Raw genomic sequence first — 12,571 nt, forward strand, 5'->3', positions numbered from 1 at the left:
GGGTTTGCACGAAGTGTGCCTGAATGAATGAATGATGGAATGAACTGACACGTGCTCTACCTGGCAGGCAGGCAGGTGGGAAGAACTAAGCATTAACCCTCCCCTCCCCACACCCTCCCCAGGAGCCCTCCCCAGAGCCCCTGGCCGTCATGAAGCCCTGAGACCCTCCACCAGGACCACCACCTGAACCAGAACTCTCCCCATCTGCTGAGCCTCCCATTCTCGCTCACCCTGCCACGACCTGCCCGGGGGAATCCTGTGTCCATTTCACTGACGCGGCCTCAGAGGTGATGCTCACCTCCTCGGCTGCATCCCGACTCGCCGCCCTCGGGGGACCGTCCCTGCCTCCCCAGGCAGCCCGCTCCCTAGGTGAGGGCAGGGACACTGGCCCGCCCCACCTCCCCACCGGCCAGGTGCTCTCCCACTTCCGCCTCTTCTTCCGCGGGGTGAACGCTGCAGTGTGAGCGGGGCAGGGACCCCTCCCCACCGGCAGCCAGCCGCCCCTGAGGTCCCAGACAAGCCTGACCAGGTCCACTCCCTCTCCCGCTGCAGACCGAACACTCATCTTGACCCTAATCTGTTTGTTCTTCCTGCTCCAGAACCCCCTCCCCAAAAGGCCAGGCTATCCGGGGCCACTTCCAGGGAGCCAAATACAGCCTCTGCCCTCTCTCAGAGACAGACAACACTGAGAGCATCTCAGGTGATGACACGTGTCACTGGCCCACGTGCGTCCTGGGACCCTCTCAGCACTCCAGTGAGGCCGTGCTCCCATCTGCAGCAGGGAAACCAAGGCTCAGGGTCGGTGACATGCCTGGGTCCCCCGAGCGAGTTCCTGCTGACTCCTCACCCCACAGGTGGCCCCCATTCCTGGGGACGTCCCGGTGCTGGTGGAGGCAGGTCTGCCTTGCTCCTTCTCTGCATCTCCCGGGCTTGGGAGCCGAGGGGGAGTCTGGGGGAGACGCTGCTGCAGCAGGGCAGCTGCAGCTGCCAGCGAGGGGGCAGGGCCAGGAGGAGCAGAGACGTGTCCCCGGGACTGTCAGTCACACACCTTGCCCCACACACACTTAGGGCAAGTCAGCAGCAAGATAAGTGGAACCAAAGAACGGGGTCCTTTGTCATTCCTAATTAATTTCCCCCACCCTTCCGAGGCGCAGAATCATTCATCTTTTGTTTCGCTGGGACTCCTCTGCGGCGGGGAGAAGGCAGAGGACTCGTTTCAAACATTAATCTCATGTAGAAGAGTGTGCGTACGTGTGCTGAGGGCCCTTCTAGAAAGAAAACAACAATGAGAAATCAAGAAAGATAAGGATAGGAAAGGAGCAGAAGAGAAATCCCGTGTGCGTGAGAGAGGCTGAGTGTGAGAGAGGTGAGAAAAAGTGTGTGTGAGAGAGAGTATGGGTGCTCATGTGTGCGTGTGTTATGTGGTGTGTGTGTGTGCACGTGTATGGCATGCGTCTGCATGTGCGTGTGTGCACACGCTCGTGCAGAGATAGCACAGTGTGGGTCCAGACATGAGGAATTTCTTCCCTCCATCAAAATTTGTCAACTGCCAGTCGTGTGTAAGGCTGATGAGTATAATATCCGGTGGAGGAAGGAGACGGAAGTGACCACTGGGGGAGGACACTGCTCGGTCCCTCGGGGACCCTCCCAAGCCTGTCGTGTCCCTGTCACAGGACCAAACAAGGGGGCACTGAGGCTCGGGCAGGGCTCGCGGTCAGCAGGCTTCCCAGCTTGTCTTGAACAGATACAGGCTGTTCCCAACTTGATTTGGGCTCTAGACGGGAAGGGAGGGAAGTACCGCTGAGGTTCTGTGATGCTCCGACCAGCGCGCCGGGGTCCTCACTCGCTGCACCCTGGCAGGGCCCTGGGAAGAACACGAGGGCCCGGGGCCTGGGGAGCGTCCAGCACTCACGGGGCCAGGGATCTAGGACCCCAAGGCCAGCCCCATGTGGTTCTGCAGTCCAACAGGGGCTGCAGGAGGGACGGTGCCAGGGCCAGGCTAGGAAGCAGCAGCCGATGAGACAGGTCAAGGCCAGCCGCCCCGGAGCTCCCCAACTCCACCCACCTGGGCGGGAACCTGGCACCACCTCTGCCTGTAGCTGAGATCTTGGACCAGTCGCTTGACCAACCCACGCCTCGCCTCCCCTCTCTCCTCTGTAAGGCGGGGATGAAAAGAGTCCTGCCTTGTCCTGTTGAGAGTGAAAGGCAGAGCAGGTGGGACCACTGTGCAGCAGGCTCACGGGAAGTTTGCTGAATGAGGGTTTCAGGTATTGAAGGGGAGGGAAAGCCTTGGTCTCTCTTGTCTGAACAGATCAAGGCCACGGCCTGTGCTGAAACCACCTAGAAATGCAGGATGACATGTAAATAAGCTCAGTGCTAGATGCCCGGGGACTGCCAGCCTCTGAACCAGGGAATGTGGGTCTTCATGGCCCTGAAGCAACATGAGAGAAGGGCCCTGGTGGTTAGCAGGGGCTGTGACCAGAAAGCTGGGTCCCCAGAGGGCCTCGGGGAAAGAGTGGACCGCGGGGAGGCCTCCACCAGAGGGAAGCTTTCCCCGGACCTCTGACCCAGGCTTCCCCAGGCCGTGAGCCCGTGGGCCCAGGAAGCTCTGATCCATGAAAGGAGCAGAAGTGGGTCGCCGGCCAGGTGCACCCACAGACTGGGGTAAACATCCTCTCTGAGGGGCACCCCCACACCTGGCTGCCCAGGATCCCCCAGATAGAGCCTTGCAGAACGTGAGCGGGCAACCCCAAATTACGACACCCCAAACACCTCGGAGAATTACCGGAGAGACTGAAAAATGAGTATTTTTTTTAAGAGGTTAAAAAGATTTTCTTAATAGAAAGAGCAAAGGGTGAGGTGGTTGGGAACTGAGCCCCAGGCCCACCCATTCCTCGAGCAGAACCAGAAGGACGGAGGGTCCAGAGTCCAGTGCGGGGGACGGCGGTCCAAACTGGGCTCACCGTGGTCTCTCATCAGCTTCTGGCGGTGGCGGGGACAGCGGGGGCAGCGCGGGCTGTCTCAGGTCCTGCCGCCGCCAGGATCCCGCTCCACCGGCACCCCCTTGACCACATTATGGTGACAGGCATTGAGAAGCAAGGGAAAAGCTAGCAGTTCATTATTTCATCCTCTCTATTCTTTTTTCCCGGAAAGATGTATTTTATCAAGTCTTTAAAAAAGCATTTTATTTTAGCATCTTTCTGTCTGCCGTTCTGGGCGGGGCCTCCATCCTCCCATCCCGGCCCATCTGGGCTCTCAGTTACTGTGGGACCTTAAGCCAGTCGCTTCATTTTGTGGGTCTCAGTCTTTTCAGCTATACAATGGGGACAAGGGTTAGACCTCACTCATGGTTGTGAAGAATTCGAACAGCTGGAGCAGCTATAAGTTCAGAGCCTCTGGGTCAGCAGTGAGAACAGTAATTGTGCTACTGTCACATCAACAAGCAGAGCCCCAGCACCTTCAGGGCACAGATTTTAAATTCCCAGGATGCTCAGTTCCTGCCTGCTCCTCGCACCCACCACCCGCAGCGGGCCTGCCCTGTGCACACAGGGAAGCGGAGGGAAGGACGACAAAGGCTCACGCTAGAACCCACGGCCAGCCTTGTCCAGGGGCCACCCTCTCTGTGCCCACAGCCCCTGCAGGCTGTACGTACACAACCTCCCCCAGCCCCCGCTCTGGGCAGTCGAGGCAGTAGCTGGAGAGGTTTGGGGGGTAGGTGGGACCACCGTGTGTTGAATGCCTGTGTGCCAAGCAACTTACGCACAAGACCTCTCTGAATCCTAAGAACAACCCCACGAGAGGACTGTCCTGTTGTCATTTCACAGAAGCCAGGATCCTGACCTGAGGTCACTCAGCTGGGCCCTGCACATCCCGGCTGTTTGGAGAGAGCTGGTCCCCGAGGCTCCGGCTGCCCCCCAGGCCCTGCCCTGCCCTTAGGCAGCCAGGCCTCCTAGCTGAGGACCAGGATCTGCGCCCAGACGCCCAGCAGCGGCCCGGCCACCACTTCTCAAAGTTTCCTGTCTCAGCAGGTTTAGATGCCTTCTTTCAAAATACCAGAAGTAATTAGACCAGATGGACTAGCTGCGTGCCAACTTCACTCCCTCCCTCACTCCTTCAAAAAAAAAAAAAAAAAATCAAGGCCGTTTTCAGTTAAATGAGAACAAAAAATGCATCCAAAACCCATAAATGAATACGGTATGTATACGGAATTTTTTTTTAACACTTAGGATTTTGTAACAGCTGAGTTCTTCCTCTTCTTCTGCGGTTGGTTCCCGCCCCCTTCCTCTAAGCTGCTCTCGGCGAAGGCTCAGCGCCGAGTCTGCATCTGAGGGGCCTAGAGATGACTTCCAGAAAGTCACGGTGCCCCGGGAGGGTGGTCGCGCAAGCACGCGGCTCTAGTGAGCCCTCCATCCCTCCCACGCCGGACTGGACCGGGGAAGTGGTCAGGCAGCCTCCCCTGGAGTCGGGTCCCTGCTCTCCTGGAGCCTCAACTGTTCTAGTTGGGAAAAGAGACATGACAGAAATGGGTTGCTGGAGTAGTTAAGACAGTGTGGCCCTGGAGCTAGGTGGGCTGAAGGAGCAGGCGATAGCCCAGACACAGCCCCCGTGTGCCAGGCAAGGAGGGCAGCACAGAGCAGCCAGGAAGGATGATCTCCATATTTGGTGCCAGGCCAAGTGGAAAATCCCAAAACGGGATCCCTACCTCACACCGTCAATGCAGTCACTGCCAGTGGACTCAACACCTAAATATATTGATAAAAGGCAAAACAGCGAAGATCTGGGAAGATAATAAGGAAACATCTTCATGACTTCAGGGGCGGGATTTCTTAAATAGGACACAAAAAGCACTTACTGCAAAGAAAAACAGTGACACATTTGACTACACCAAAATTACGAACTTTTAGTCATCTGAAGGCACCATGAAGAGAGGGAAGAGGCCAGTCACAGGGGAGGAAAAGCCACTTGAGACATTACATGTGATGAAGGGCTTGCATTCAGAATACACAAAGAAACTCTACAAACCAATACGGAAAGGGCAGACAACCCAATTACCTTTTTAAATGGGCAAAAGACCTGAGCCCTTCACAAAAGAAGAAATCCAAGTGGCCAAGATTCTCAACCTCGCCGGTCATCAAGGGAATGCAAATGAAAACCACCTTGAGACATCAGCACAGCCACCAGATGGGTACAATCTGCAAGGCCTACAATACCAAGTCCTGGCAAGGAGGTGAGGCAGGGCACTGCTGACAGGGGAAAAACTGGCGTAGCCCCTGCCAAAGAGCTGTACAGTGTATGACCTGACCACTCCGTTCCTGGGTGTGTGTGTGTGTCCACACGCACGCACATTCAGGAGTAAATTTCTATGTACACCAAGAGACATGTGGAATGTTCATAGCAATATTATTTATAATGGGCCCAAAGCAACGGTAGTGGGAATGGGGCAGAATGGATAAATAAGTCGTGATATATTCCTACGATGAAATCCTACACAGCATTGAGAAGAGAACCAATCACAACTGCACATGATGACATGGAAGAATCTTAAAAATATATAATATTGAGTGAAAAAAAGCAGTCATGGAACAACACGAGTCCATTTTTATAAAGTTCGAAAAACAGGCAGAACCCAACTGTCTCAGGATACGGGTGGCCAGACGAAACACAACACGCCCCGTTAAATTTGAACGTCAGACAAACAACACAATTCTTTTAGTGTACATACATTTAAAATATTGCATAGGACATATTCACATTAAAAAATTATTCTCTCTCTTCCTCTGACCACCTTGCAAAATGGGATTGGTAATGGTGCCCTGTCACGGGGGACACAGCCAGGCCGGACCCATTCTTGGGTCTCCAGAGCCCTGCAGGGGGCCAGGCACCTGACGGCCACTGTGGGCCTCCGAGTGTGTGTCTCACAAGAAGTGGAACCATTCAAATCTGACCCACCGGTCTCCCAAGCAGAGCATCCCCTGGTGGTAACACTTAGAGGAAAGGCCGGTCGTGGCGACCATGAGTTTGCTGTCTGCTTCCTCCTCCGAGCTTCCTTTGGTGAGTCCTCAATATCAAGGCCAACCTCGTCCCAAGTCTAGCACCAAAAGGGCTTCCCTCTGCTTTCCTCTGCTTACAGGGGATCATCAGCTTCAGGCAGAGAAACAGTGGCCCTCTGCATGGGGGAGGAGCTGGGAGGACACCAGGCCCAACCACAGTGTATCTCTGCTTGCATGCCCCTTGTAATGGGCAGCTCACCACTCAGTAAGGCCCCACTGCCTCTCCTCTGGGCTCCTGCCTGTGGGATAGTCTTCCCACACTGATGAGAACCTGCCTTCTGTGTCCCCGCTCTGCCTTGTAGGATGACACAGAACAGGTCTGCCCCCAGCGTGGGTCAGCTTTGCCCACATGCCCCAGATACCACTGATATTAGGTTACTTATGGCTACTGGTTTATTTGATCCCTGATCCCCGCCTGCTGGTGTTACGATGCTGCTAAAGTCGCCTGTATTCCACGTGTTAGTCAATATGTTAAGGGCACGGGAAAAAGAAAAGGAAAACCCTGAACATCTGAATTTAATAATAATCACTGTCAGCTTTGCTGTCCAGCCCCTCCTAACAAGCTGCCATATGCCCAGGCGGCCGGCGCCGGGGGCTGAGCTCGCCCAGCCTAAACCTCGACAGACAGTGGGGATGGCGAACAGCCCCCCCCGAGCCAGGCAGAGTTGGCAGCCAGGCCACGAGGTTCTTTGGCCAAGAATACCTTCTTGGGGACTGATAAGTGCCACTTCCCCAGTGTGGCTTCACCTGACGACACCACAGAGAGGACCCTGGTGCCCCCTTGCCCAGATGGAAGACAGAGGCTCAGGGAGACGTGACTTGCCGAGGTCAGATGTGAAGTGAGAGTCAGGGCAGTGGGGACGCCCCTGGTGTGTGTGGGTCCAGGGCACAAGCGTGACTGAAAGTCAGCTCTGCACACACGAGCACTGTGTCCCTTCCAGGCCTCGGGTGTGATGTGGCAGGTCCCCACGGGCTGAGGACGTGGGGCTACAGGAGCTGCGACTCACTGAGCGCTGGGAGACCAGGGTGAGGCCGCCACCCACCGTGGCAGCCGCCAGCCCGACCTGATGGTCCAGCCTGTGGCCTCCGCTCTCTCACTGAGACCCTGGAAGCCACACTCCGCCCCCAGCACGTCCACAGCCCTCTGAGCCTCCTGGGCCTTGCCGGGGCTGTTTGCTCTGCCTGTCACACCCTTCGCAGACCCCAGAGCTGCTTGTATCTATGGCTCTCCTGTGGGGACACTTCCCCGACCGTAGCTCCCAGAGCTTCTCCTCCGTGGCTCTTGCTGAATCAAGGAATGGGTGGCTGATGTGTCTCGCACGAGGATAAGAACCCCGTGAAGACAGGAGCTGCATCCGCCTGGCTCACGGCATGTCCCCAGAGCGGCCACGGGACAAACACTTGATCAATGAATTAACCAACCACCGGGTGGCCATGAGAACATCATTTTGATCCCCAGGTCTCCACGGGCCAACAAGGCCGAGGCGCACCCTGAGGCTATTCAGAGGACCAAGGAACACGCGAAGAGCACGTTGTCCCACGCCCGGCACACAGTAGGCGTTCATAAAAGGGCCTCCGTCTTGGAGCAGACCGAGAGTCAGGAGAACCACTCACTGCGTGGCCCTGGGCAAGCCACGTCCTCACCGGGGCCTCTACCTACCCTTCTGTAAAAGGAGGTAATTGCAAGCCTGGTCCTACCCTAGGGGCTGTTGAGGTATCAGCGGGAACAGAGCTCTCTCTGTCCTGGTCTCCACCCCAGCGGCTCCCCAGTAATAATAACGACAGCCAACCTCCAAGGCCACACTCTGGGCCTGGCCTTCATCTGGACGGGCCCACGCAGCCCTCACAACCCCCCTATAGGGTGGGCAGTATCATTGCCCTATACAGAGGGACCAGAAAGGCTAAGGCACTTGCCCAGAGTCACACAGCTAAGAGGTGGTGTTACCCCAATTTGAACAACCCTTCCCTTACCACCCAGCTGCCCAGCCACTACTGTTGCTGAGATTCCGGGGGCCTGGTGGCAGGGGCCCACCCTCCCAGGCATGCAGGTCCCGGGGGGAAGGTGGCAGAAGGAACTCAGGATTAATTCCACGGTGCCGTGGAAGCAGATGCGAGCGACTGGCTCACACGGGGGGAATTTAGTGAAACCTCCCCAGCACACGAGCCCACGTCTCACCTCACACCACCTGCTCCGAGCCCCAGACTGGGCCTAAAGGAACCCAGGGTTGCTGCATGGAATGCCAGCTCACAGCCTGCATCTCAGAATGCAGACGAGGTGCCGTCTAGCCCTCGGCGTTAAAGGCTGTGAACCAACAGCAGGCCCAAGAAGAGTGTGGCAGGGTCCGGCACATAACAGGGGCTCCGAAATACGGCTCCTCCCTTGCCTCCTCCGCCCATGGAAACCCCACACCTCCTTCAAATACCCCCTCCAACAGGGAGCCCTCCTGGATCTCACCAAGCCCTCCTTGGGTCCCTTCTCTGTCTAGCAGCCTGGTGCTGGGCCCGCCATGGCATGGGGTCGGGGGTGTGCATCCAGCTGGGACGACAGGTAAGGGTCAAGGGGAAGACAGGTGCTCCTCCCCACTCAGGGCCCAGGGGGCCTGCAACTAAAAGGTCCAGAACTGCCCGTGCTGGAGCTACAAAAGTCAAAGCAGAGACCACAGGCAGCTCGAGCACAGAGCAGCTGGACACCAGCAAGGCTGACAGCGGCCTCACTCAGGCCTCAGCAGCACCAGCACTTGGCCTGCAGCTGGCATAGGGGACCACGGGGCTGGCCTGACATCCCGGCCAGGAGACTGGGGAGCTGGCCGTCAAAGGGGTTCTTCGGGGCCCAGCTGTGAGGCTGCACAGAGCTGCTCTGGGTGGGGTGGGAAGGACACTGAGTGACACCTGCCGGCTCCCACCCCCTGCTGTCCTCCATCTCACATCTGGCTTCCGGGCAAGGCTGTGATGGAAGGGGGCTCCACGTAGCAAATAACAAGAATGATGTCTCCAATCGTGGAAAGCCTGGTGCAGCCACTGGGCTCAGCTGAACCCTCCTACATCTTTACAACCACCCCCTGCAGGAGGTGTCCCATCACTCCCATTGTGCAGAGGAGGAAACTGAGGCACTGAGAGGTTAAGTGACTCGCCCAGGGTCACACAGCCCATAAGAGGTGAGGCCAAGAGTTGAGCCCAGGCAGTTTGGTTCCAAAGCCGTGCTGTTAACTTCTAAGCAATCTAACTTTAAACAAAATGTTGTGTGTAGGGGTGTGGGTGTGTGTGGGTATGTGGGTGTGCAGGGGAGACAGGGTGTTGGAAACCACTGGGCAAAGAGATCCAGTCCAGATTCCCCGGTCTGGCACCTGACCCTCTAGCCTCATCTCCCGCCGCCCCACCTGCACCTCACGCTCCAGCCCTCCCATCGTGCTCAGCTCACCTCCATGCCTTTGCTCACACTGGTTCCTCCTTTGACAATGACCTCCTTCTGGTTTTTTGCCTAACAGACTTCCCCTCCAGGTCTGGGCTTTCATGCCCTGCCAGGCAGACTCGGCCATCTCCTCCCCTCTCCTGGCCTTGGCCCCAAGCTCATCACATCCCTGAGGGCCCCCCACCCCAGACCTCGTCAGGACCTCACAGGCCGCCGGGAGGGTTTGTGGAGACCCTGTACACGGCGAGGACCAGGGAGATGACAGCAGGCATCTCCTGGGGCTCAAGGAAGGCAGGACAGCCCAGCATCTCCTCTCTGCCCCATGAGGAGGCCTTGGGAGGATGGGACCATGTCCTAAATCCCTCACAGCCTCTAGCCAGCAGGTGGTCACCGTGTGGCATCAGCCAGGGCCGCCCCAGGGCTTCCCAGCCACACTGTGTCATCAGCTGCTCTCCCTGAAGTCCCTGCACCCGGACAGGCCCCGGGTCCCCCCAGATCGCCCGTCAGCCTCCCTACATGTGCTGCTCTGGTTGATGGTGCAGCCTCAGGCCCTGTTACCCCTCCACGCCTGTGAATGTCCTTCTCTTCCCTTGTGGTTCAGGTCACCCCACCCCCTCCAGGGAGCCTTCCAGTATCAAGCCACTCTTTCAAGTACATGAGGTCTCTCCTTCCTGTGTATGGTGTCCTCCTCACCCTGCCAGCACTTGGCACCCTGTGGCCATTGCCAGCTGGGCCTCTAAGGGCCAGCTGGTCTATCCAACTACAGGACGGGGACAATATATCAGTCCTCACAAGGCTGAGCAAGGGTTAGAGACAATTCTTATGGAGATTTAAGCCCAGGGCCCAGCTTACTGTAATTGTTCAGGAATGATCTGCTGCCACCATCAACATCATCATAATCTTAATCATCACCATCACCATCATCATCATTATAATCTGAATCTTCACCATCATCACCATCACCATCATCATTATCACCATCATCATCATCATCATCACGGGGGTTACTATGGACACACCGACCGTCACGCAGACCTGTCATGACCTGTTCTCACCTTGATCCCCACTTAGCCAGGTGAGCCTAGGGATAAGGTCTGATTGCTCTGTGTCCCCAACAGGGAACAAAGGCTTGATGTATACTTGTGATTTAAACAACTGCCGTCCCCAACACAGTAAAGCAGGACTTTGGCCTTCCATGAAAATTCCGACTGCCTCTCCTCAATCTGGCTAATCAATCACCATCCCCCCACCTATGCATCTTCTGTGTGTGTCAGAGGGACAGACAACAGGGAGATTCCTAGCACATGGAATAATGGTTAAAAGCAAGGATTCTGGAACCAAACTGCCTGGGTTTAATCTCAGCTCTGCCCATTCCTACTTGTGTGACCTTCAGCCAGGCCCTTACCCTCTCTGTGCCTCAGTTTCCTCACCTGGAAAATGGGGATACTAATAGTACCTGTCTATATGTGAGACAGTATAGCATATAGAATTGTTTGCCAGATATGGAGAAACCAAGGCTCAGAGAGTGGCAGCGACCTGCCTAGGGTCACACAGTGTGAAGGGAGAGCTGGCCCCGGGTCTCTCTGCTGCTTCTCCCAGCCCCTCTTCCCTCCATGCACTCAGCCTCAGCTCCTCCATCCCCCCAGCACAGCTTCACTGTCACCAGCGGTCAGAACAGCGCCCACCAGGCACACTCACCATGGGGAGCCGTAGATCCGGAAGCCCCGCACGGTGACCTCCGAGTCCTGCAGGTAGATGCAGTTGGTTAGCAGCGACTGCACGTTCTCGTAGTTCTCCGGCTTCAGCTTCGACACGGACGGGAAGTAGTAAAAGTCCTGCTTGATGAGGTCGGCCATGAACTCCTGGTCGAAGGTCAGCTCATGGTTGCCTGCGATCACGATCTTGTACTCGTAGGGCAGGCTGCCTGCAGAGCCGACACAGACAGACACACGGTGCACCGCTGTTGGCTTCTGGAGGCCACAGTGCCGGGGGGAAGGGGGCAGGCAAGAGCCCCTGGACCCCCCGGCAGAGCTGACCCTCGCTCCCGACAGGTGCCTTCTGATCAGAGGCGGCGGCGGCGGCAGCCTGATTGCCATCCCTGTGGCCTCCCTGCCCCCGCTGCTGCTGGGTGACCGGCCGCCCGCCCCCCAGACCAGCGGGACGGGGCTGGGCAGTTTCCTGCAGGGCCTCTGAGCTGCAGTGGACCCGGCCTCATCCTCAGGACTCGCCCACCTCCGTTTCTTCTGTCCGGGCCACTTTTCCACTGGAAGGAGACCCTGCCCTGGACCCCCAGGCCTGCCTCGCCAGCCTCACTGTCTCAGGCCCCCTCCACCTGGGGGTCTGACTCGTTAGCTTCCACATTAACAGGAATTGCAAGTTCTTTGCAGAGCCCAGGTCAAACCTTGGGAGACGCTACGCTCGGGAAAGATTACAGTGCCCATCCCCGCCCCTACTGCCACGGAATTCAAAGTCAAAACACAGTCTAAGCGGGAACAAAACAAAACTTTCCGTGTATAACATACACTGAGCTAATACTAGGGTCCTTCCAGCTGTGCTCTCTGCAAATTCCACGCGGTTCCTCAACGCCGTGCTTCTTCCCCTTTCTTTCTCTGGGGCCTTACGTTGTAGATGCCCTAGGCAGGTGTGTGCACTGCCTCCCGGGTGATCTGGCCATGGGCTGGGTTCCAGGACGGCCGCCCAAGGCTATCACAGCCCCTCGGCCTCAGTAAACTGACCGCCACCCACCCCAGCTCCCCATCACCCGCCGGCAGCCAGCCTGACCCCAGGCTCAGGCCCGTGACTCCCGATCTCCCACCAGCCTCAGCTGCTAGGCTCTCCGGGCCTGAAGAAAGAGTCATGATGGTACCTGATTAGGATAAAAAAATGAATTTTGAAGGTGAACCCCGAGGCCCAAGCCTTCTTCTTGCCCCCTCCCCAAGGGCGTGCCCTGGTGGGTCAAGCAAACACCAAGAGGCGTGTGAAGGTGTCAGCCCAGCACGGGGCCTTGGGGAGACGGGGTGTCCAGGCAGGAGAAAGGTGACATTGCATAGCCATTTCACAGATAAGTAACTGCGGCCACTGAATGGAACTTCTAAACGACCTGAGCTCTGGT

The 12,571-nt window shown here is 57.0% G+C and overlaps 1 protein-coding gene across 1 annotated transcript in view; it reads right to left on the reverse strand.

Annotated features, from left to right (window-relative positions):
• The window catches only part of MPPED1 (metallophosphoesterase domain containing 1), a 64,122-nt gene that overhangs the window by 13,071 nt on the left and 38,480 nt on the right, over positions 1-12,571 (reverse strand). Inside the window, exon 3 of the mRNA XM_007189165.3 lies at positions 11,158-11,383. Coding sequence (XP_007189227.1) covers positions 11,158-11,383 — 226 coding nt within the window. The remainder of the gene's footprint in view (positions 1-11,157; positions 11,384-12,571) is intronic.

Source organism: Balaenoptera acutorostrata, chromosome 11 (assembly GCF_949987535.1).
Source record: "Balaenoptera acutorostrata chromosome 11, mBalAcu1.1, whole genome shotgun sequence".
Lineage (NCBI taxonomy): Eukaryota > Metazoa > Chordata > Mammalia > Artiodactyla > Balaenopteridae > Balaenoptera > Balaenoptera acutorostrata.